Genomic DNA, 27,319 nt, shown 5'->3' on the forward strand with positions numbered 1-27,319 from the left:
CTCACTTCATGTGCTACAGTCTGCTCACACAAGAACCTCATGCTTCAGATGCAACATCGATCTGGATGGTATGCCATCCATTTCTGCAGGGCTGCCACCTCATTCTTCACTGTAAGTCAGGGAAAAAAATAGTTTCAGAGGCTGTAATTTTTTGTCATATAAAACAGACATCTTAGTCAATAAATTTCCACAATATCTGAAAGACTCATAATTAAAATATGAATTCTAACAGAACAGCTGTAAATTAAACAGGTAAATACGCAACTTTGACTTCAAATCTACAAATAGAAGAGATCAATGGACGCTCCAGAACACATATGATATTAAAAAAACAGGCTAACTAATAAAAGGTCTCCTTAAAAGAGTATGAGCAACTTTTACAATCTCTAAAATATAATCAGATCTTGATAAACCATAGCCATTACTATTACTTTTGGATTAGATTTTAGTTTAGTGATGCACATTAGAAAACAACGACCATCAGGTGGTTTTTGCCACCTGTTATCACCGATAGAACAACCAGGAAAGAGTGAGGAGGTCAGCATCCAGTAAATAGCATCCAAAAGAGTGTGTGAATGGAATATCTAAAAAGGAGAAGAGGTATCCCTAGGATTTTTTATTAACTTAGGAAAATCTGTGTCAGTTTTATTATTAGTATTTCTCATTAAAAATAATTGCACCTGAGAAAGTCAAGTTGCTAAATATATATATAAAATAAATTACCTTAAAATTAGTGTTTTCTCTTTCTCTTATAATTTGCTTTATGGTCTAAGTAGTTGGCTTTTCAAAGTTTATTTTATTATCACTTTAATCTGTTTTCATAGCTCTGATTTAAAAATCTATTTATCCCACATTTCTACTGCAATTTTACCCATACTGCCTTGCTTCTCTTGACAATTGAAAATGGCTTAATGGAAGGTTTTGAAGAAGAGAAGATGGACAAAGTCTTTGATTATGACAGCACAAGCACGTGGTAGTTTTTAGACAGTTACAAAAGATCTTGGTCTCATGAAAAGTTTGCATGCAATTTGCTAAGAGATCCTAAATGGTCTTAACTGTCATTTCAAGATGCACCTTTGACTTTAGATTTCATTTTTTTCTGAAATAATCCTGATGTAAGCTCATTTTTATTTCTTTGAACCATAAACCAGAGATAACAAAGTCTTACAGGTATTCAAGAAGTCAATAACACTTTAAAAATTCCTCTTCAACTTTCCTATTGCATGTCACAGCATGAGCCTCAGACGACCTTCTTTATTTGAACAGTTAGGTAGAGTCAGTTATATATATGATGAACAGTGATACCATACCCAGAAGAGCACAGCAGCATGCCTTTGCTCCTCATGAATGACTGGCAAATCCTCCTAATCCATCCTGACCACAAAAGAACAAGAGAAATTAAAGCTGAACTAGTTCTATATTTACTGCTAGTGAACAGCTTCAGGGATAAAATTGGCCAAACTACACAGGAAGCATTCAACATAACTTTGAGCAATAATATCAACCACAATAAGTAGATTTTATTTAAATATCTGAAATAACCTGAAACTAGCACCATGCCATACAGAGTAGCTTGAAAAAAAATATGGAAAAGAAGCTGAAAAATTTTCATTATTTTCTTTTCCAAAACTGATTGGAAAGAGAAACAATGATTTTCTTTTGTTATTTTTTTAAATGAATGTGTATGTTTCAGGTTTAATTTATTTGTTTTAGTCTATTCAGCAGAATTTTTTATAATTAAAAAAAAAATCAGTCATCAAAATGTTAAATTAAGGGTAGAGAAAGGTAGATGTTTGAGACCAAGATACAGAATAAAAATATGTGTCTTCATCATTAATGCTGAAATGACTCATTGTGCAAGTACTTATCTTACTGTAGAACTTAAATTTCTGTCATTGGTTCTTGTGTCCATTTCCCCTCTTCCTTCCACTGACTACTACAAAGAAGAACCTGACTTTCATTTTCTCTATAACATCCCATGAGGCATCCAAAAGCACATGATCCCACCTGAGACTTTCTCTACAGTCTCAACAAATTCATATTTCTGCACCTCTCCTCACATGCAAGAATGCTGTTTTCCAGTTAATTGATAGCATTTTATATGTTATAATGTAACACCTGAAGAATATACATTGCCTTGCTCAGACATGTCAAGTCACATCTACATAATTTGAGTCACAGAGTTCCAACCAATTAGGCTCAGCATTGCTCACTTTTACAGTCTTCTGGTGTTCTTTTTGTATTGTTTCTAAGAAAGGAAGAAAACCTAGTTTTATATTAAAAAAAGACCCAGGATTTGATCTCATTTTCATTCCAGCACAAAAAACCCTAAATATTTGGACATATCACAAAAGAGAAAAACCAGAATGGGGGACAGTCTAATGGCTTAAGCGGTATCTATCCCATTCCAATGAATCTGAATTTTACAACAGGATTCAAAACAAAAACAACTTAAAATGCTGGCAGTGAGCACTAGAACATTGTTTCTGGTTGTTTCAGAACCACACTGCCATATATCCAGAGCTTCAACATGATTCTGAATATGGCAAACTCCAGCAGCAGACGAAGGCCCTTCGTCATTTACGCTAGGTCTGTTTTGGCCCCTAGCATTCCTTCCTGTTTACTTATATCTTCAAGGTTCCATGAAATGCCAACATACCCCCAGCTCATTCAAAATTTGCAAGGGGCCCAATTGCCCTTCCACTAAGACTTAATGCATAATACACTGCAAATAATCACAACATCAAGTAACACGACCAGCCTCCATCTCTAGTAAACCTCTTGGCTATTTGCCACACAAAACCAAAGCAACAGCCTCTTCTCCTCCCAAAGAATCACATACAGTACAAACTCTGAGAGTTTCCAGTCCTAGAGGTCTTATTTTCTCAAATAATTAAACTATCCTAAAACCCCCTTCGCTCAAGCTCTCACAAAAGTCCATTTTTTTTCTTGCAAAGCCATGTTTTGCTAACATAAAATTCTTATTCCTTTGAACTACCCTGCTAAAGCAAGCATCAGCTATGTCAGCTTGAGGATCTGTTCAGTTCTCACTTAATGTTCTTTGTGAGGAAAAAACCAACCTTTACTTTTAAACCCTTTTACTCTTTGCTTTCCAAGAATAGAAATACTTCACCAGAGATTCAGCTGTATTCAGGACTGTGCATATGAATCAAAAAATTACCACTGATGCATAATGTTCCTTCACTTTTTGAACAAATCCTACTATTGAATCACATAAAGCTTTTGAGTTTTGTTTGTTTCCTCCCTCCCAAATTACTTTTGGAATCAAGATTTAATTCTCTGTGCATCCCATTCAGCAACTCTACAAAACCCTAAAGAACTACTATAAGCAGTTTAATCTGATGAGAATTGAAGACATAGAAAGTACAGTATACAACACATGATATTTTAGAGTAACAGCTTGCTTCAAACGCATATCCAGTTAAGAGAAACCCAGGTGTGGGAGAGACATGGGCCTGTCTGTACTCACTATGTGCAGCTGCAGAAAATCACCAAGCCCAGGGGCACTGTCAATCCGGACAAGAATGCCATCCTTCACTGTTGTGCTGAAGCCCACAGCAAGACGGTCTGTCCTTGTGCTTGGTCTGTCATTAGCTGGCCAGGTGTACAGGATGAGACCTCCACTCTTCCCAAAGATATATGTGGCACCAGCTACAAGATACAAAACCAAAGAAAAGTGTATTAGTTACTTATTTGCCAAGTCTGGTGATAATCCTATGAATTCCGAGAGCAACAACTTAAGCAAACACATGCTTTCATTAGTTACAGGGGTGAAATCAATGTGTCCTGCTGGCCAGGCCTGATGAAGTACATTATTAGGTCCTCAGTAAAGCCATGCAGCATTTAAGACAAAGATAAGTGAAGAGTTTAGCAAAAATTATCAAGATGGCTTATCAAGAATGGATGATTTCATTAGTGCTAATAGCCCAGAAAAGGCTGGATAGAACACTACTGTTCAGGCTGAAAAACCACAAGCCACTCCTGTTTAAAAAGCATGGGATTCAATCTTATAAGGGGATTCAAAGGAAATATTTTGCATTTCTCCTTTAGTTTGGACTTGCCTTCAGCTAAAGTCTATCACACATAGTAGGAGACTATACTTTTCTCAACACTTCATGAGATTTTTTGATATCTAGTCCACATATTTCCAGCATCATTTGTCTTGTCACAGCTGAGCCTGGAAATTTGTTCCTTGCCCTTGTTTTTAAGGACAACACCAAACTTCTCCCATGCTGAGCACTGTCCTCCCACATTCATGAGGGCCATCTGAGCTGAGGAAGGCAGAAATGCAAGTGAAGAATTATTATTGCAGACCAGGAAGCTGAGAAGCTAAAGCATTTGGAGTCCACATTCTGACTTGTACTCAACAGTCTGAGTTAGGAGCAAGATTTTATAACTCAGCAGTTATAAAATCGGCCCCTGAACTTCTTCAAAAAACATATCTAAAATTCCTGTTCTGCCCAAATCTATGGGCAGGCCAGGAACAACACTTCTCCATGTTTCATCCACTTACTGTGTCTCATTTTTCTGAGCACTATTACAATGTAAGTAATAGTAAGCAAAAATAACCAGCTTCTGCTACTGCAACAAAGATAAAACATATGTAGAAAATACAGGCAATTACTGGGTACATTTTCTAGTCTGAGTGAAACTACAATTGAGGATCACAACATGTATCATGCAACCCTATACAGAGTAAAAGTAGATAGATACAGAAACAGGTAGGATCATAGAACGGTAATTTCTACACTTGCCTACAAAGCTGCAGCTTCACTAAAGCTCTCTATGACCTGAATTCCAAATAAATCCTACACATTAGTACAAATAATTGATACAATTCTCCCTTGCTAAAGAGGCTTCCTCTACACATCTCAGAACACATTACCAAAATAGACATCAAAAACTCAGCCACAGAGAAATCAAATTATTTGTGAACAGCTGACTCAATGACAGAGTGATAATGAATCACGTTTCCTTCTTCCCTTCTAGGCCTGTGCACATCCAACAGAACATGTCCTCAGTAAATTCAGACAAATGTGTCCAAAATCAGGGTTACATAGGAAATTTCAGTCATTATTCTGAATTACCAAAAGAGCACATTCTGGCATTCTGGAAATATGAACATACAGTATTTCAGTTTGAGAAAGAATAATTTTACAGACTCAGTGTCCTCGTTCAGATTTAAACACCAGACAGAGGGTGTATAATTATTTTAAGATGTGTAGAAAGAGGTTTTTTCTGCTTGTTTAAACATATCCCCAGCTCTATCTGCAACCTTATGGTTAGACAGCTGGACATGACCAGGTAGTGAATTACTTATGTCCTCCCCCCATGCTCAGGTATAACAAGTCCCCTAAAACTACACCACAAATATACTCCTTCAATTTATCAGTTTGTTCTACAACTTGTGTGTGTATTTGCACTGCAGACTAAAACTAGGCAAATTAAAACCCATTTCCCAGAATTATACTCACTTGAATTTCAGTTTCTCTTCCTTTACTTTGTACTGCCCTTTCAGCAGCAAAGACAAGCTTGGAGGTGAGTTCTTCACTCTTTGTGAAGACAGATTACTTTTTTGCCTAAGAGTCATATGGCTGCAGGTAGACCATGTCAGTCCTCCAGTGAGAGCCAATTAGAACCAATTACATCCTCACAGGCCTTTAATGAGACTTAACTACTTAAACAGATCTTATTTTCTCCTCACTGAGCATAGATTTTGCTTGTAAGCTTAACCTGATAATATTTAGAACTTTGGTATTATGGCACCAAGGTTCCTAAGGTAAGGATCGGAAACACTAAGGAATATCACAGTATAAATCTGCCTCTGTTGGGTCTTATCCCAGTTTTCTCTGAGATGTGTCTACATAATGCTTCATGAAGACATGTAGTACTCTGGTTCAGCTGGGAATGTCAACTCAGTTCTGGAGTTCACCTGGTCCACAGGCTCTCCAGCTTTACTTCAAAAGTGTCAGGGGTTTACTGCGATGGATTTTGCAGTCATATATTCTGGCAAGGCAGTGAGTTCTTGAAAGAAAGATAATTCAGATGCAACAACCAGAGCAGCACTAACCCAAACAGACCTGTAAGCAGAAGTCTGATGGCCAGTAGTTGTTTCCTTATTTTCCAGGTCAGAAAATATCTGCATAATGAGAGATGGGCCACTTGCTTTATCTGTGTGTAGCTGAATGTACAAATATTTGTTGGATACATCAATGCCTCTTCCCTTTACCAACTTTTTGAGGACAAATAGGATATCCATTGACATCTTTAGAAAGAGTTGCATATTAACATTGTGCCAGTATAATTTTTTCCCCAAATCATGAACAAAATAGTCATTCCAGTCTGAAAACATAAGGTACATCAAGTAAAAGTGAAAGTATAACAAGAGTTAGTACCACATTGCAATCACATAAAGAGAAAAGATAACAAAAAAAAACCAAAAAAAACCCCATGCAACACAAACACACTAGACTTAAATACTTCTATTTGACTGCATCAACCATGAGTTTATAGAGTTTGAAAGTTTGAGACAATTGAAAAAGACAAGCAAATTATAACCCTGGACTTCAGGAAAGGAGATTTCAGCTTCTCCAGAACACCAGACAAGGCTTGGACAACTCTATTGGATTGGACTTGCTTTAAGCTGGTGTAAGCTGGCAAGACCAGTTTACCTCCAGCAATCCCTACTGGTCTTAAATCAATGATTATCCTTTATTTGTGGTGTTGCAGATAATTGAAGAATAATTAACCAAGGCATTCTGATTAAAAAAAAAAAGCTGGTGAAATGCACATCTGTTCATCTTGATATCTTCTTGTACAGGTCTGTTACAGTCTTCTTTATCAGACAAGAAATTGTAGGTTTTTTCTAAGATACTTTCTATTCAAGACACACAGAAGACTACACTCTTAATGAGCAGCCACTTTATATCCAGTTTTTCCTCACTGTTGAAGGTTTAATTATGTAACTCCTTTAATAAATACAACACCAACTGTGCCCTAACAATAGAAAAGTCTGAAGGACTGATTAATCTCACTGTTTTACAATGTGTTGTTGTTACAATGTTTCACCACTTCAACTATATAACACTAAATTCAACCCATACTATGCAAAAAACAAGAATAATAATAAAATCAAGGATACAAGCATACAAAATTAGTTCCCCAGTTGGTTTTGTGAACAATCTCCCTTTTCATAGTGCCCTGAGCCAGATTACCAACACATAAAAACAAATGGAAGTAGAATATTTTCAGTTTCCCTACATGTTGCATGCAGAATTTGGTCAGGACCAGGAGCTCAGAGAACTGAAGAAGCACATAGTGAGGAAACACGTCCTACAGATTTCAGCTACAAGGACACCATTACATGTTTAGCATATAAAAAACTTATAAACTCAAAAACATTAGTGTGGCAGACTGGCAGTTGACTTCTCCCCGAAATTACATAACTTGTAACTTATTTAATTGGTGTTTAGAGATCAAAGATGGGTATGTTACAACATATGTGACAATGCAGTCTGCATATCTAGCTTAGGCAAATTATGTATTTGCTAGTTATATTCATGAATAGAGCTGTTGGATTATTCATCTTCAGACAAAATAAAATAGTTTGAGGCAAAGACTCCTCATTGAAAACTTCTAATGAAAAGTCATTACTAAGATTATAAGCCACAGCAAATAAAGCCTACAAGTGAGGTGTTTTAAGAAGCATTTAGTTCAAGTTGGCACCATCACTTGTAATTTTAATTCATAATTGCCTAAAGACTTCAAAAACCTATTTTAAGGACGAATTTCTTCAATCAATATAGTACAACTGCAGCAAAGTAAAGTAGAAAAGTAAAATAGTAAAGTAAAAGTAGAGTAGTAGAAAACAAGTCTATTGCATCTGCACAAATTATAACTCTATGTCCTGCATGGCTGTGAATTTCCCCACACTAAATAATTGATTGCAAATTCTCTATTTGCATCTACTAAGCCATCAAAAGCCTGGTTTGCTCAGCTACAGCACAGCACACACACTCATTTCCCTGTGGCCAAGAAAATGTAACATTTGGAAAGCAGTACAATGTTTATACATGACTGAAGGGTTAACTGCGGCAACTCTGCACTGGGTGGTGAATACAAGTTTAATATAGTGTAAATGCTACAGGTCATATTTTTACCAACAAAAAGTACCTTTAGAATGTAAATTATGAAGAAACCAGGCCAATTCAAAAGCTACAATACTCACCTGAGTACCTTTCAGAAATCTGGCCCAAGGAGGATAGCCATGAGTGGCATGGAATGTTGGAGGGCATGGGCTACCTTTTGAAAGCCTTTTCTGCTTCAGTGATTTAGAAGTTCATCCCTGAACAACAATAGGACCCTGATAAAGTGACAGAATATTTTCAAAGAGAATGCTGTGGCACCTCCAGAGATGAGCTCTGGAGACATATTCTGTGCCTTGTGCCACTGCCTGGATCACCACCTTCGTGCTTGAAAAGCAAGTCCTGCAGCAGCACAGCACCCTAGAAAGAATTGACTCTGACAACAGAATTAATTTCAAAAATAACCTTGTTGTGGATATTCTCAGTTCAGTCAGAGAGAAAAAGAGAAGGTTTTCTAACCAGGCGAGAGCCTGGGAGACAGTTGGGAAAGAATGTAAATAATTTTTTATAGATAGGTTCTGCCACCGTGCGTCATTCACTGCACACCAATGGTGTGAGATGTTTTTACTCTAAGACCAATGAAATTAGTCCGCACGATGTTCTCTATAAATAGAGTGGTGCATTTGAAATAAATCAGAGTTCATTCTCTTTGCCTTTGATTTGGAGTAATTTTTGTTCCCATCCTGCTCTACAGTGACAACCTTGTGAACACCTGGGCCAGAGAGCACAGAGTGGGTGCATCATACTCCCCACCCTGCACCAGCCTCTGGGAAAACTGAACAGTACTGTTAAAAATCACTTTGGAATTAATGGATGGTGGGACCTTCAAACATTGGGATCTACATTTAGTGAAGGCCACCTGTTCAGTTAACACCAGAAGCTCTACCAGTCAAGCTGGCCCTGCACAGTTATAACCTCCACATACCAGAAGGGGATGAAGCCTCTGTGGTGCACATGAGAAAGGTGTTAGGGAGGACAGTTTGGATTAGTCCTGCAAAAGCAAAACTGTCTGTGGGATTGTTTTTGCTCATGAACTTGGATGTATTTGGTGGGTAATGCAGAAGAACAGGGAAACACAATGTGTACCTTAAGGGGTATGCCATAAGTACCATGGACAATGAGGATGGACTGCTTCAGTTACACCAGTTGTGAGCTCGTGATGCAGCTGGCAACCAGCCAACAGTGCACGAGCCCTCCTGTCCTGGAAGACATCTAGGATTGATAGGACCCACATGGAATAAACGAACTCAACAGACATCTTGAAGGGACAGCCATTGACTATAGAAATGATACCTGTGCTTGTGTTTATATATTTATATAGCTGGAAGACGTAAGATTTGAGCATGATATAAGTGGTATAGAATACCATACATTAAATTGGGGAATACCATTTCTAAACCATAACAAGTATTGGTACTATTTTACTTCTTAGCGTTTTCGTAAAGGGAGTGGAAATTGTTTTATATTATATTCTGCATAGTCCAGTAATTCAGATGAGTCTCCTAGGGTATTTCATATGCTGGTGTAAAGGTCCTAAAAAGTTTATTAATAATCATAACCTTCTGCTATTTAACAAGAAGCTATCAGTTCAACTACAGGAAAATTGATGATGGCATGATGATGGCATTTTGCTCTTCTTTCTTGTCAGGAAACTGAAATTTAGGTAATTTTCAAGAAGCAATGTTGTCAAAGGATGAAATCAGTAACACATTGTGCATGACCACAGGTTACATGAGCAAATCAAGAGCCATTTCACATCAGGAAGGAAACCTTAGTAACACTTGTAATTAGCAGCCCTTTAATCATGAGGCTTCTGAAAGCATAACTAAGTAATGGAGACCTGATAGTTTATACAGACATTCAAAAAATCCCACAAAATCTCAATAAGAAAAGGCAGAACCTTTTCCAAATTTACATAAAGAAAAAGTAATGGTGACCCTTATCTTACTGTACCTGGACTAGGCAGTTCACTTACTATTTACATCACCAGAGAAGGCATGTAAAAGGAATGCAGGTTAGAATACTGGCATGAAAGCAAGTGAGAAGAGATCAGGCATATGTCTCCAGAAACTAAGTAAGGAGACAAAATTTGCTGCTGCAGGAAGCATCATAATTTGGTCATGTAATAAAAAAGCAGTTCCAAAAAAAATTGTATATAGAGAGTTATTCCACCCTCATAAGTGGAGATGAACAAAGCAACAAGGAAGAGCTGTTAAGATCAATTTCTGTTCTATTAGAAAACTCTAGTAACAAAGATTGGAAGTTTTGCCAGAAATCTGATCAGACTGATTTGATCACTTTCCCCAAAATTAAGGTTCCCAGCCATATGATTGCAGCTTAAGGTAGACTCCATATTTGATCACTCTGTTTCCAGTCAGAGGAACAACTGTGCAGTAGCTCCTCAGGTCTTTACTTGGCCAGATAGTTCAGCATCTTATTTATTTGTGCTTGCTACCCTTGACAAAAAACAATCCATGCTTTGACCACCAGCTCTAAGGGGAAGCAAACAACACATACTGCATGAATCAGAAAAGAGAACCACAACTTTCAAATGACATATGTCGATTTATTACTCCCCTAAAATTTATGACATCACAATGCAAACAATAAAACATCAGCTGAAACCTGTACACTGCCAAAAGGATGCACATTGGCGGAGTAAAAAATGAAGCTTCTGACAGTTGCTTTTAATACTTAATTCATTCTGGCCACATCAAATACACTACACACACGCTGCACAACTCCAAATTTCCACTAAATTAATTTCTTAGGATTAAAAAGAGTTAAAGAATGACAAAAGACTATATTGAGGATAGTGAAAGAAAGGAAACAGTGTCCATATGAATTAACAACAATAATGATGAAAATAGGTAAAGTTTTCACCTAGCTTTCCAACATACTCCCAAAGAGCATGGATGATGAACTGACTCTTCATTACTTAAATCACTTCAACTGGGTTAATTCTAGGTGTGCTGAAACATCTATATTGCCTAGAGATGACCTAACAGGTGTTTTCAATTGCGAACTTCTGCAAAGTTACTCCTGTGGGTCTTGTCTGCTAAAGGCACTGCATTCAGCATAATATAGCTTCTTTGCTTCACAGTTATATTGGAAGCATGACAGCATTTCCAGCTACTATTATGAAACAAATTAAGAACGGAGAATAAAAAAAAGACCAAGAGAGAATTGTCCCATTCCTTCTGCCCTTTCATATTTACCAAGGCATCAGTCTTGACAACAGCTATTCTTTCTTCTACAGTTATAAGCTGTCATCTTGTTGCCCTCAATCCTAAACTTCAATTACATTGTTATCCTAATCCCTCTTTTACTCCTCATCTTCCTATATATCACACCAAATTTAAAAAAAAGTAATTAGACAAAAGAATCAATATTTCCTGAACTAAAACCAAGATAGATATTGACCCATCTTCTGCCTTCAAGTACATACACCCAATGTTCTTACACATGAATCATCTGCAATATCTGGACATCCCAGGGACATCTTGTGAGCTACTGTCACTCAATCACACACATCAAAAAATGGAAGTCTCATCAAAACTGAGTATCATCAATCAGGACCAAAAATCTTATTCCACCAAAAGATCCTCTCTGGAACTTGCACATCTCTGAGATTCAGTTGCTGTGTTTTCCACACCCTGAGTTTAAAAGGTCTATTGATTCAAACACCTGCCTGATTTAAAAAAAGGAATTGGGGGTTAAAAAGGTTACAGAGGATCTAATCATGATCATCATCTGGCTCATTTGACCATTCCATCACAGTATCCTTCCTGGGAGAAAGACTGACCTAATGCTTTCTATGATATGACTGCTGAAACATCCTTTTATTTATCAAGAGATTTAAATTGCCTAAGAATAAAGAAAACTTAAATCCCTAGAAAATGCAAGGCTTCCAGTGTAATCCTAAGAAAAAAAAAAAAAAAAAGCAAGCTTCTATGCTCAGAGTTCTCATGAACTAGTTCTTCCTTTCAGGATGCTCACTCTTCCCTTGACAAACCCTCTGAGACTAAAATTGAACACTGTATTCATCTCAAAAAGTAGGCATTGTTTGACATGAAACTGAAATTCCTTCCTCACTTCAAAATATGAAGGGGCTTCTTCTATACAAAAAGGAGGAGGAACCATAAAAGCTGCAAGACTAAGACAAAACAGAAGCAGCAATTCAGATCATGCCTGCTTTCTGTGTTTGTCTTTTTTAATGACAGCAAATTAATACAAGTCACTTTCCTCCCAGTATGTGTGCATCAGCCAACAATTGGATAAGACAGTATGTTACTTCTTATTAGTTACACTGCATTAAAAAGATTGGAAGAGGAAAAGAAGGAGAGCAAGAGAGTGTTCCTAGAACTACTACAAGGTCCAAGATAATTAATGCTTGAAAGAGGAATTGTCTAAATCTGGGATACCAGGAAGATTAAGGTTTTTTCCAAATATGAATTTGCCATGGGGCATGTTGGGGATGTTTATCATCTCACAAGGAATTTAGGGAATAGCTCCTGACTTAAACAGACACAAGATGACCATAGGCACACCAGCTTAAACATAGAAGATTGCAACGCTGAAAATATTTCAGTAATACCTTAATTTCCATTATAACAACATGATTGGTCAGACAAGGATTACTGTCATGTCTTCAGAATTGATCCTAAGTGTATTCCCAGGGAAAACTAAGAGTAGAACAAGCCTATTTCCTTTAAGTATGCACTCAGACCATGAGTCTTTTCATCAATTAACTCGGCCTCATGTGGTTTGTTTATACAGTAATCCCAAAGAGATGTATTTTTCAAGTACTTATCCAGTCCCTCTTTGAATTCATTTAAAAGTTTTGCATTCACCATAATGTCTTAAAAACCTTTCCCAATGACTCACACAAATCTGCCATTGATGTAGCAAGTTAAACATTAGCCAGCTGCGGGCCCTATCAGCACAGGCAGCCTACAGAATCTTGCACTCTATTAAAAGGACCTGAGGATGTTAGTAGATGAAGTGATTATTCCCCTTTACTCAGTGGTTGTTAAACTGCATCTAGAATAATGCATCTGATTTTGGATTGACAAACTGAAGTGAAGTGCCACAAAGGAAGTTGAGTGGATAAAGTGCCAGCCTTGTGAGGAAATGCCAGCAGATTAGGGCTTTATCAGCCTGGAGATGACACAGCTTCAAGGGGACCTAAGGGCAGTCTCACAGCACCTGCCAGGAGGTTATGGAAAAGCCAAAGGTAGGCTCTTCACAGTGGTGCACAGCTGAAGAACAGAATGCAACTGGCATACTTCGAAGTAAGAGAATCGGACTCTGCAGCGAGGAAAGAGCTTTCTCCTGACAAAGACAGACATGCAAACACGTTTCCCAAGGAGATTTTAGAGTCTCTGTGTGTGGAGGTTTTCAAGATATGACTACATAAAACCCAAAGCAACCTGATCTGACTTCACAGCTGACCTTGCTCCAAGTAGGGGTTTGGACTAATGACTTCCTGGTGTCACTTTCAGTCTGAGTGAAAAAGGACCATCTTTTTGTGTGAAGAATCATCTTTTTCATACTTGCCCTTAATAAACAGATTACATGCTCCCTAGATCTTGTTCTGTAAGGCACAGTACTCTGTCCCTATATCTATCCTCTCAGTGTCAACTTTGCTTTGCACACTTATATCATACCACCACCCTCAATCCTTAAGTCATTTCTTTCAGTAAAGAGATCAGTTGTGTCATCAAATTCAGCTCCCACAGCTTTACACAGCTAGATGACAGTTATCAATCTAGAAAAAGTCCACAAGGACAATTCCTCCAGGTCTTTTTATTTTCCCTTTTTTTCCCTACACATTACAGAGTATGAAAAACATTTTGCAAAAAAAAAAAAAAAAAAACCCAACAAAAAAACAAAACACCAAACTCCCCACATTACTGATAACAAAATAGAAAAAAAAGGCTTAAAACCACTATGTACCAGAAGAGACAAAAGAAACCACAAACACAACTGAAATATGAAATATGAGTAAAAGTGCCTGGAAAATTGTGACCCCTTGTAGAACAGCAGGATATGTTTACTAGGGTCAAGTTATCTACCACCTACCAAGAGATTCCATTACTTCATTACGTGCAACTGTGACTAATTTCAGTACAGGTAGATGGAACCATTTCTTAGTTGCATTCTGCTGCCAAAGAGGAGGTAGCATCAGGATGCAACTTCTTATTTCTTGATAAAAGAGCACACTGAGAGGATGTCCTTTGAGAAGCCCAGAAGGCAGCATGCCAGAGGAGCTGAATACAGAGACTGCTGTTAGCAAGGAGAAGCACAGCAGGAGTCATAGCTCACTTGGGGCTTGGAGGAAGAACAGGAATGTTTAGTTCAGCACAGTTTTACAGAGTCTGAATGGTAACAAAATGGCCTAGATACCCCTCAGGACGGATGAAGGCCAAAATGCTATTACTGATCTCAGCCCAGTCAACGCTCCTCTAGAGAATCACTTTCTAGTGTTTATCCTTAGCTATACTTTATTTATTCCATTAAAACAAATTAACCCTCACAAAAAGACAAAAACAAAACAAAAAAAAAAACCAAGCAAAAAATCCCCAAAACAATGAAAACCAACCAAAAAAATTCCCCAAGACTCAAAAACCAAACAAAAGCCCCATACAAAAAGCAAAGCAAAACTGCAAAGACAACTTCTGTTCTCTCAGCTTCATTGAGTCACTTCAGGTTAACTCGCATAACACCTTGCATAACCAGTCTGAGCCTACAAGGTTTCATTTGTTTTAACTGTAGGCAATCCTTCACCCTTCCTTACATATCTGCTCATATTTCCTTAATCATAGATATGAAAGCAGAAAATACAGTTTAAATTTACTGTCTTCACTATCATCACTGTAAGAGACCAAACCCAAATTTTCAGTCCTGACAGCTAAAAATGTTGGGCCAGAAATATTAGCTACTGGGTATTCATTAGAGCCTCAGAAGGTAAAAGTTTCACCAAATCTAATATGCTAAATTAGCAGCAGAGTTTGGAAAAAGAAGCAAGTGTCCAGGTATCTAACTTTTTGCTCGTTAATAGCATTTTAACAATATGCTTTTAAAACAAACTTTTTTATCTATCACCACTAATCATGTTTTGGTTCTTATCAGACCAGTCTCAGAGCACACAAGCTTGACTCCTTAAAATCTTCCAGTTATAAGAAGATCCAGCTTATAAGAAGATTCTAGTCTATAGTACCAGACTAGAGCTAGTACAAAGTAAAACTCCAGAAGAAAAAAGCCTGCAGTATAGATCTCAGGTCCTTGGTACTTAATTTCATTCTAAAAAACCAAGTCTCATGCTGGTTTTTATTGTAGACACAGCCTAGTCTTCCATGACTAAATGGGGCCCATTTTGGTCTATCAAGGAAAGAAACTCAGAGTTCTGAACTTTTTGACCTCACCTCAAATATGACATTGTCCCTCACAAGTACTGGAAGGTCAATGATGAGAACAAATGCATTTGTGGAAGCTCACCATTCCCAAGGCTCTCTAACTTTCCCCAAGGTCACCTAGTGGGAATGTAAAAACAAAAAGTATCCAGAGCTATTAATTGGGCATACAAACTATTCTGTAAATGATATGCAGCTTTTCTTGCTATTACCTCTTCTTGCCACCATGAAAGGACATCCACCACTAGGAGAGATGGACGTAAGCAAACTTCATATGGGCAATCTGTTAAAAGTACTGTGCCAGAGCAAAAGACAAGTGTAATGGTTGTTTAATCATTCTCACCATGAAGTGCCAATTCTTTAGTGTCTTATGACATTCATGAATGATGCAGAGGGCTGGCATGATGAATGCAGAGCAATTCCAACTGACAGATACTTTCAGAGAATTTATATCCTTCCCACACTCCCAGGACAAAAGGGCTCTTGAGCTGAGTTATCATTTGTTCCATGAGAGGATTTACAGTCTTGCCAGCAACTCCTTTTACCTTACTCTATAAAGCGTTTATTTTGATATACTGATTGTGATCATTCAAGAACAACTGTATCTAAAGAAAGTCAGCAGGGGAGAGAAAAATCAGAGTGGCTCTGAATAACTTGCTCACCTTGACCTAGGACTTAATTCCCCTCAGCCAGTTTGTTTTGTCTTTGGTATCAGTTCTCACCCAGCATCCTCTGCTATTCTATTGTGTTACATTACAAATGTAATACCACTCAAGGGAGATGTTTAATTTCCTATGCCAGGCTACCCTTCCTTCATGGCCAAAGGTGAAGTTTAGCCTCAAAAGCCATCCACCATAGTCTCTTCTTATCATTTCACTTGAAAGTACCTCAGTATCACAGTTTTCACACCAGCCTAGAGCGGACTCTATCTTACAGTGAGATTAGCAAGGGATTCTTAGCATAGGATTCAGTGGCAAAGAAGCACCCAGACCTTACCCAGAAGAGCAGGGTGATACAGACACAGAATACCACAATCTCAACAGGACTTAGAGACCAAGATATTCTCCCTGCTGTGATGAACACATCAGCATCAGAGGTGTATTGCAGTTCAGCTAATGTAACGCTTCTCATCTCTGGCAGAGGCTAACAGTAAGTCTTGTGACTTGATATTCAGCCACTCTCTAAAAGTTTTTTTTCATCGGTCTTGTATTCTGAGAAATTCAGCAGTTACAATCTTGACTAAAATACATCATCACCTAAGAGGCCCTGAGTCTGTGGCCTTCAGCTGCACAAAGCAATAGCATGTGTCACACAAGTGAGGATAATGAAAGATCTGTGGGCTGATCGCATCAATCTAATGACAGCAGTGATTTCCCTACACTTCATTTTGAAAGCTTTAGGTGACTTCAGGCAGAGAAGCAATAAGTTTCTATGAATATTACAAATAATATCCATAATATCACTACAGAGAAGGATATTATCTTTTTTTATCCATTTTAAATTATGCTTTAATGCCATAATTTTGCACCTCTATAAGTACTTGATTTTAAATGCCTTGAAATATCCTGCTCTTAAAGGGTGCCTACACAAACTAATAGGAGAAATTTAACTTGCTTGCCTTTGAAATTAATCAATCATTATATTAGAGGATATTGCACCACATCACCACACATTGTTAAGGTAGACCACTGACAGGTGCTATCAAATACCTATCTAGACATGTAGAAGGGACTTCCTAAAACAGTGAGTGAACCACATAGTTTCTAACGGGTATTACTAAGAAGTTCTAGAACGATAAATTAATAAGGCTAAAGAAAAACCAAAAAATGTGTCGGCCATGTCCTCTTAACCTCTTCTCCCACTGAGAAATTTTGATTAAAATTGATCAATATTTTCTTCAGTTATATTTCAAGTGTGTATTAATCACCTCTAAGCACTAAACCTCAGTATTTTTGTTTCTGTCTATACCACTTTATTGTGAATTGCCAGCTTCATTCCCAGTAAAGCATTTAATTACTACATCATTTATTTGGGAGACAACATGGAGAAGAGTTTCTATCAGATAAACCTTTCAGGGTGCCAAAGACAAAAAATTCTATATAAAGTCAATTTGTGTGCTCCCTAAAGGGGAAAAAAAGAATCTTTCTCAAATAACCCGGAAAAATAAATCCCAGTCTATCTTTTCTTTCTCTTCCATGCTGTAAATACAAACTATTGATTTACCTCTAGCTCTTTCATGCCTTTCACACGCTTCAATAATACAGAGGATTTGTTCATCATCCTTTCATCTCCAGGCCTGGAATGCCTCTTAAGCCCTCTGTTAAGGGTCACACATTCTTCCTCAAACTGCAGCACTAGCATCCTACAGAGCTCCACAGGTGACAGCTAGTGAGACATGCAAGTAGCACATAATCACTAACCTCCTGATGTTTTTGGCAGGTGAGACAGAAAGACAAAATTTATGTAAACCCTAGCAATTCAAACTCTTGATCATTTATGTTTGATCTTTTGTAAGCCTCCTTCTGAATGCAACATAAACCAGTAAAATATAAAAAGTAATTTCCAGTGCAGCACCTTGCATGAAGTTGAACTGGCAGCACTGTTCCATCAGGTCTATACTCCTATAGAAAACAGGGAACATGTGGACATTCTCACCTCAAATGCTTAGAAACAAAGAACCATTGGATAATTGGAAGGAACGTGTCAAAATAATTTAGTTTTCACTCTCCTCCAACTCAAAGCAAAGTCAATTAGAGAGGGTTACTTAGGAACTACTTCAGTTCAGTTTTGAATATCTCAAAGAAAGGAGATTCTCCAACTTCTTCATTGGCAACCAGTTCCAGTATTTTACTGTCCTACTTTGTAAGTTACTATTTTCTATATTCCATCTTGTGCTTGTTGCTTCGCATGCTATTTCTGTGGATCTCCAAGACAAGTCTTATCTATAAACTCCTAGTCTGGTAATTAATGACAACCACAGTTTTTTCTCCCTCTCTCCCCTTAGGGTTCAACAAACCACGTTCTCTCATATTTTCCAGCACTTTTACCACCTTCTCAGCCTTCTGCCAAGTGAAGTCTAAACCTGAATGCAGAATTCCAGATGTAGTCTTACAACTGACTACAGGGTAGGAAAGCATTCCCTCAGCCAGCTGACTGCACTCTTGCTAAGGTAGATCACTGTGCAATTGGCTCTCCAAACAAGGACACATTGCTGACTCTAAGTCAAAGGGTTAAACACTTTTTCTACACAGCTGCTTTCTTCCATTCAGTTGGCACACACCCTGTTGCACCTCTTGCACAGGAATTCACCATCCTAGATGACTTGCCATTTTCTTTTGTCAAATTTCATAAGATTCATCATGATGACCCCATTTCTCCAACCTGTTGAGGACTCTCCAAATTGCATCTCATCACTGGCTGTCCCAGTTTGGTAATTTGCAAGCTTGCTAGAACCACATTCAGTTTCATCACCCAGGTCACCAGGACATACATTAAACAATACTGGCATCAGCATCAGCCCCTGAGGGCTCTAAGGTTCCATAGCCATAAGGTGCCTGATGAACTTTGTGCCATTGAGCACAGGCCTTTCAACCAACTCAAGCCCAGTCAAGCCAACTTCCCACGCACCCAACTCATATCTCAAAGGTTGGTAAATCAGGACACTGCAGGGGTCTGTATCAAAGCCTTTGTAGAACTGAAAGCAAACATCTCCTGCACCCGTTATCCACAGAGCCAGTGTCATTGCAGAGGGCAGTGAGTTGGGCCAAGCATAAGTAGCCTGCAGCAAATACATGTGGGCTATTCTAAATTAGGTATTCATCCTTTGTGTGCTTGCAGGTAGCTTCTAGGAAAATTTGCTCAGTAATCTTCCCAGGAACTGATGTTATGCTGACTAATCTGTAATTCTCTAGTAGACGTGGCATTTACATTCCCCCCCACCATTAATAACATTTTGACTGTTTTGTTTGGTTTCCTTTTTCCCATTTATTTTCTCTCCAAGTATCTCACAATTTCTCACTGTATTTATCGAAGACCAAAGCGCCACAGTGGGATGCAGGCTCTTGGATCTTAATATTTCTTCTATCCTAGATAGAATTTCCACTCTTCACATATGCTATCCTCAAGATTCCTGTTAAAAATAGATCTCTCCTAGTAAAAACTCAGTCTCAGGACCTGCAAGCATTGCTTCATCTATTTAAGGGTCTGAAAACATAAACAGAAGCTCCTGTTCCACTTAGTTCACCAAAGAACAGGACCTGCTCCTGAGTTATGTGATTGTCTGTTTCATGAACACACCAACTATGACCAGGGCTACATATATTATAATGTCCCATTTTCCTGCCAATCCAGAGAAGTGTTTTCCTTCTTGTGGAACGGGTCTAGACTCACAGTTCATTAATCTGATATTTTCTTCATTTTAGCAAAGTTGAATGGGCTCCCTCATGTTGTATACTTGGAAGTATAGGTCAGATCTTCTGATTGATATATTCTGCTCCAAATCCAACTCCTAAGTCTGCTCCTTTGCTCTAGAGATAAAGATTACTAAAGAATTTTTCCAGCGTTTCCATCAGTGAATGCTGCTATAAGATACTCATAAAGCCTATGAGAGCTGCAGTTTCTTCAGGGAAGTCCTTCCAACATGTCATTCTGACAGTTACATCTTCCCTTCGGTACTGATAAATTGAAATGTGTTCAAATAACATAAAGGAAGTTCCAGGAAAAGCCATTTTTTTCCAGTGGTCTCAGAGGTGGAGGCTGTTCCATGGAGTCATTTTTCTTTGTTCAAATATTCACAGGTTATTTTGAAAGGTGGTTTCCATACAGTACTTTGAAGTACTTTACACATTTGTATATTAATTTTTTTTTTTTTTACATCCAATCAGTTTCCACATCACTTTTGCTAATCCTCAATGTTATTTATATTTAAACAACAGCCCCTGGCTTTTATTCTCTCCATTTGATTCTCCCATAAGTCATAAAGTGCTGAATTTATAAACTGACAATAATTGCTACAACAGAACAGTAAGGTCACAAACATAAGGAAAAAAGAATGTCATTCTGACCTTGCAACAAGCATAAATCTGAGTAATTCATCTCAGGTCAGTGATTTAATTCAAGTGCATTTAGTTATAAAAGAAATCATGCTCATTGCAGTACTTCAAGGCAGTATCTGTTTGCATATTAATTTATATTCAAATATAATATCTTCTGTGGCATATTGTATTGGGGAAATAATAGGGAAAACCAATCACTGGAAAACTGAAGTCACTACCAGTGAAATTTTCCACTTCTTACAGAATGTACCAGAACTTCCTTCACCACTCACATATTTCTGTGACAATGTATGCCATGAGTAGGTGGGATGGATGTATCTTTTTCAAGGCAATCCTCATATAACACTTCCAGAATAGACTTAAACCACACACAGTTGAGCAGAATTATAGACATTTCTGTCCAGTTATTTTGGCATTACACATAGTCTATGAGGAACCAGTTCCTGTAATGGTAGAGCAAAAAGAAACTGAAGACTTGTTAGGGCTTATATAGCAGCTAGATCATGCAGTGGAAAAAGACTAGAAATCATACAATGTAAAAATTGTAAAATCCTCTCTTCTGAGTTACGCTGAGTTAGGCAATACGTGATGAGGGAGTTTAAGGCTGTCCTGCTCATTTGCCCTGGTGTATCTACAGCTGAACTACACCAAGGAGAGGGTATAAATAACGCCTTACATAGAAAAGAAAAGATACCATGTGCTAGTGGATGCCAAAATACCATTGTAACTTGTCCACTCATGAAAGAACAACTAATCCAGACACTGAGCAACTACAACCACACTGAGCTCAATCACTATAATGTTAGCATTCAGGAACACACAAAATCGTGGGATATGATTATATGCAGGTGCTTTTATTGCAGAGCTCTGGGAATCAGGGGTACAGACCCAAATCTGACTCCGACATGGCTTTCGAGCTGAACGTATTTTATAGTCTATCATTATATAACTTACATATTAATTATTAAACTTATATTGTTCTATTGTATACATTGACTTTATCCAAGCATGAATTTCTCGTCATCTTTCTCAAGCCCCTGACCACAGTTTCCCATGACTATTCTTATGATTAAACAGTAATTATATTTAATTACTAAACAATCATCACATCTAACAATTCCATCATTTATCATATACCAGCTACACAGGTGCGGTTCTAGCAAGTATAAGGTCTATACTTTCCCAGGGTATTTTCCCAGGGCCTACTAAGCTTAGTTTCCCTTCTAATTCCCCAAATCCCCATGATTTTAAACCTTTTTACTATCAAAATAAGACCTATGGTCTACATACATTTCTGCATTCAGTCAGCAAGAACCAGATAAAAAAGAGACCTGACAGCCACTGGTAAAAGGAGCTGTTATCTCAAGAGTAAATAACTATTAACTATCTAGGATAGTTACTATTTTCCACCATATTTGCAGACACACTATATTTGTTTTCTATATGCAACATTACAAAACCAAGCTCTTTGGTGGGTAGAAAAGTACTGGGTTTTTTCTTCACACCACTTAGAAAAAAATTTATAGGAAAAAAAAGAGAATCAAAATAAACATACTAAGAAAATACCAGCATTAAAAAAAGAATAAATATAAATAAATATAAGTTCCAAAAATCTCACATGAGACTCTCATGACAACAGTAACTGTACATGCTATCCCAACTAACAAAAACACAAGAGCCCTCCCCCACTCCTGCACTTTTAACAACATGCCAGCTTCTTGCTTAACAAGTGTGCAGTAAAACATAAATTTCCATTGTTGCTCAGCTCTCACTTTCAGATGTGGAGATTTCCATCACTAAGCACTACATAAATCAAGATATTGCATTTCAGCATGCTTTCTTACTGCAAACATATTGCTATCGCTCTTTTTATTAAAAGGGGAAAGATTAAAGAAGTTGTTTCCTTCAATTAAACTGCAAAGCTTGGCTTTACTTCTTTGGCAACATTAGCATCACAGATTATTGTACTCGTGTTTATTTCTCCTTCCAGGCTACCCTCTGTATGCAGAAAAGAAAATAATTGCAATGTTTTCCCCTCCAGATCTTCTTCTATGACATACATCTTCAACAAGACCCATGAGAAGTCAATTATGAAATTATGGGTAAGGCAAGTAGCTTTTAATCAGAAAGAAAAGTATTTGGAACTTCCTAGTTATACATGTATACCACTTAAGGTCAGCCATTGATTAGACTCTCTAGAGATTACTGCAATGCAAGTTGAAGAAAAGTATTTCTGTTTGAAAAGACAACTGATCCAGCATTCTGAAATAAAATTATTCTTGCTTTCAGGCACACAACTCTATTACTGCAGCTCCCATTTTTCCTTTGCTATTCCTGTTGTTCCTTTGTAAATTCATTTGCATCCAGTTTGACAGTACAGGAGATCCTCACACACAGAGACATCCTGTATCTCCAAGACAGGAATAGAATTTAGTGATTTGTTTGTTCAGCACAGGCACAAGGGTATTTTGATGTAATGGTGGTATTTTGCCTGCCACCAGTATAAAATAAGCTAGTCAACAACAGTGTGTGTGCCAATAATGTTGAAGCACAGACACCTTAAATGGATGCATTCTTATGAATTAACTCAAACTCACTATATTAATCTATTTGCAATTTGAAAGGAAAAACAGGTGGAAGTATTGGCTAACCTCATCCCCTTCTGCTCCAGTCTGAATTATCCACATCTAAAAGGACTCACTGAGGAAATGGAAAAAAGGCTATGTACTCTACACATAGCTTCTCTAAGGAGCATGTTTCAAAGACTCCTATAGTGAGAAAGGCGATAAACTTCCTACATGGCAGCAAAAAGGAACAGCTAGGAGTAATGCAATGAAAATGGAAGGGGGAAAAAAAGAAGAAACAACGAGTCAGCTGAATATCAAGGGCAACAAGAAATTAATAATGATTACATTAAGGTTGCAAAAGGCTTCCAAGATGATCAAGTCCAACCTTTGACTGAAAACTGCAATAGCACTAATGAAGATGAGCTCTCTCCATTCTTTTATTTTCCCCCTCCTAGTTCTGAAGCAGGCCTTCCAAAAACCATCCTCACTTCAAAGCTATAGTGCCTAAGCAGCCAATCAAATTTTCTAGACATGTTTCTAGTGGACACACAAGAAAACTGTCTTCCAGAAATGTGTATGGGTCCCAAAACCTCAGGTACAGCACTACTGTTTCTGGTGACCAATCTACACTGCTGTATAAAGACCAAAATTTTTACACAGAGCCTGTAATCAGCACTGCCCAGATGTGTCCTTAGTTCTTTTCAAGTGGCAGTTCAAAGAACATCACCAGCAATATTTATTCCTTTATTTTCTTGCCATATATCTGGGACCTTTTACTTGGGGACTTTTGTTTGACTTCGGTTTCAGTTTCACTGCTTTTTCTCTCTCCCTGCTGATGCCTGCCAGAGGCATCACCATGGTGACTAAAAGACCTCCTGAGAAGATAACAAACTCTCAAAGTTTTCTTTCAGAGCAGTCTCCAGCTGTTGCAAACGTTCCCCATTTATCTCTTCACAGCCTCAATTAGAGCAACTGCATCTTGGAACCGATTTCCTCCTCCCTCCCACTGAAAATGCTTTGGTCCACCTGTCAATTGGCAGCCTTGCTTCATTACTTGCTGACAGCTCACAAAACAGCTCCCTTCCCCTGGCAAATTACTCCTAATCAATTCCTCCTGCAACATTATCTCATAGCTCTTCGACATACAGACACATACTCTCACACACTGGGAAGGGGCTAGTGCTGGGATGGCTGCCTTCCTCAGAACTATGATACATAAGGAATTTGATGCATGGAATATTTTCCTGGGCTTGATGCTGGTTTCTTCTGGGACACTGGATGAGCTTCACAGTCTCACTCACACCTTTCTATACAGGGTGCTTAGAGTTGATGGAAGAAAGCTTGATTACTCAGGATGAAAACAAGAGCAAGTAAACAAACAGTATTAATAAACACCACACTACATTATAATTGACTGTTTACCCACAATAAACTCCCTGATAATCTGTTGATTTTTGCTTAGTTGCCCTATCAGATAATGCTTTTTCTTTAATTCCAAATCCTCATCCCCTTTCTTTACACCAATAAGATAACATGACAAATACCACAGAAAGACAGCTGCCCATTCTGTAACCAGAGACAAAAAGAGCCTTCACAACTCTGATGCACCATCTAGGGAACTTTAATCACATTAAGTGAACCAGGCTGTCTTATTTAGAGAAGATGGAAAAGATGAAAGTCATCATGAAATGTGACCCATACTACCAAAGATTATTACAACTTCTTCTGACAGGTGGATGTTGCTTGATTCTGTTACTTCAATATTTCTTAATGCTGTTTTTTCTCGATGGTACCAGACTATTCACTAGACATCAGTCTAGAAGTGTGTTTGGAGAGTTTTTATGCATATATTTCTATGTAAGTGTCTCCTTTGTTTTTTAATAGTTTGTTAATGTAATAAAACACACTGAAAGTACCTGTGTATGTGGATACAACAAACTCATCAACTGATTGCTTCTAAAGGGTGCGGAGCACAGAAGGGCACATTGCTGAGACATTAAAGGTCTTTTTTTGCTAGCATATTTAAAACTGTTGAAATTTTCTCGGTTGACATGGCTCTGGATAAGGACATCTGCTTGGCAGATTTATCACTGGGAGAAGCCACACAGGTTTTAACTGCACTGCCTCCAACACTGCTGCTACTGAGTCATGAATTTCTAGGGCTGAGAACTAAGTTCACCTTTGAATTTTTTTCACTCCTGGCCCTCCCAGGTGAGGCTGCCAAGAAGATGTGCAATCAGAGTCATGAGTGATAATGGGAACTGCCAAATGGATCCCAGATGCACCAGCTTCTGCCTCTGTTCTGCACAGACACAGCACTAAGCCTTTAAGGGCTAATGTAATGTCACGGAGCAGTGCTTGTTCAGCATCCTTATTATGTGCAGGGAAGCAGTTTTCCTTTTGTGATACAGAGTGCAGAACTGAAAGCTGGACACAAGGATCAGAACAAGGAATGTTGTTCTCTTTTCCTATTTTTCCATATGGAAGAAGTAAAAAAGAAAGTGTCAACTTCCCTTAGAATAAACAAATCTTTCTGGGCACTTCATCATATAAACTGAAACAGGCTGCAACTTCTATTTTTTTTTTTTTTCATTTTCAAGCATTTAGTAGTCCAGAAGGCATATGTTTGTGGGTATCAGTAAGCATGTGACAAGTGTAAAGGATTATTACAGGCTGACTGGATAAGCCATATGTCAGTCAAAGGTGGTGAAATCACATGTACCAATATCCCCAGAGACAGGGGATATTAGTAGTCTCATTTGAAATTAAAGGAAAAATGAAATAATACACTCCTTTTCAAATATGAGCTGTCACGGAAAGAAATGGAATAAAAGTATGAAGGGAATCCCAGCAATCTGTAATAAAAACATGTTAAGAAACAGAACCTGACCTTAAAACTTTTAAGAAATGTTTTTTCTATCACTCCTTATTACACAGAAAATAGTTATCAAGAGAACGTGATAAATTCTTGTAAGATATATATATATATATATATATAAGATTTTTGAGACATACCACCACACAACTAGCTCACAACAGACAAAAGGTATTTTTGATTTCTTTTTGCTCTCTGCTTGCATTTATTTCAGGCAACCAATACACCCTGAGAAAACAAATCCCACCACTGCACAAAGACAGCATGTTGGCTCAGAGACCCTGCTCAGACATATTCTGTTGAAGTGAATTCCAAGAAAGACTGCGAAGTCACCTTCCCCTTTTTAGTTATTACAAAACACTTGCAGGATGCTGGCTTTATGAAATGTGATAATAATTTCCAATAGGGATTCATAACAATACTGTCTAATTTAAATCCATTTTTCTTTCTGTGATTTTCTTTCTGTGATAGTGCTTAGAGAGAATAAATACTACTCATATTTGTCAGCCAGGGAAAAGCACCTCAGTGGTCCATACTTCTGCAAGAGCTTGCAATTCCTAGTAGACTAAATCAAGAAGTGCAGTAGCACAGCATCTCTGTCTCCCTGTGATATACCAAGCCCCATAAGGTCAGTGAAACAGTAGAAAAAAATTCAGATATTCCAATAGGGGGATGCCCAAAGGTGGCCTAGGAGTCCATAAAGGTAACCTGAAACTGAAAAACCACATTACTATGTTCCTGTTTTGTTTCTGTTTTGAAACTCTATGATGCATTTATGATATTTCCTGAAAATTATTTTGACAGTAATTCAATGCTGAAAAGAATGAAAGCTAGAAAACACACTCCTTACAATAGCTCATCCATTTTGATAGGGACCTATGCTGATATCACAGAGTTATAGCTTCTGATGAGTTCCAATAATAGAAGTGACCAACACATTTTCATGGAATGAGTTGCACAGAAGAGTACCTAGTAATAAATAGCTAAGAGCGATAAGCACTGAAAATGAAAAAATGGAAAATCACAATCACGCCTTCATAAGTCTTATCCCTTCAAAGATCTGCAATAGGACATCTGCTGCTCTTTAACCTCTCTTAAAAGCAGTTACATATCACTGTGAGGAAAAAAGTTTGCTTGCATTTGTGCCTACCAGTGGCAATGCTGATATATTAGTTTGATGTTTATGAGGTCTGTCTTTGTTTAAAACCAAGTCAAAGCATCATTTTCTTAAGAGTTCAATATA

General features: G+C 37.8%; 1 protein-coding gene across 17 annotated transcripts in view; it reads right to left on the bottom strand.

Moving 5' to 3' along the window:
• Window positions 1–27,319, bottom strand: part of NRXN3 (neurexin 3) — a 968,667-nt gene that overhangs the window by 238,747 nt on the left and 702,601 nt on the right. For all 17 annotated transcript variants that reach the window (XM_068192702.1, XM_068192711.1, XM_068192712.1 and 14 more), the window contains one exon: window positions 3,491–3,672. In XM_068192702.1, coding sequence (XP_068048803.1) covers window positions 3,491–3,672 — 182 coding nt within the window. The remainder of the gene's footprint in view (window positions 1–3,490; window positions 3,673–27,319) is intronic.

This window comes from Anomalospiza imberbis, chromosome 6 (genome assembly GCF_031753505.1).
Source record: "Anomalospiza imberbis isolate Cuckoo-Finch-1a 21T00152 chromosome 6, ASM3175350v1, whole genome shotgun sequence".
Taxonomy (NCBI): Eukaryota; Metazoa; Chordata; class Aves; order Passeriformes; family Viduidae; genus Anomalospiza; species Anomalospiza imberbis.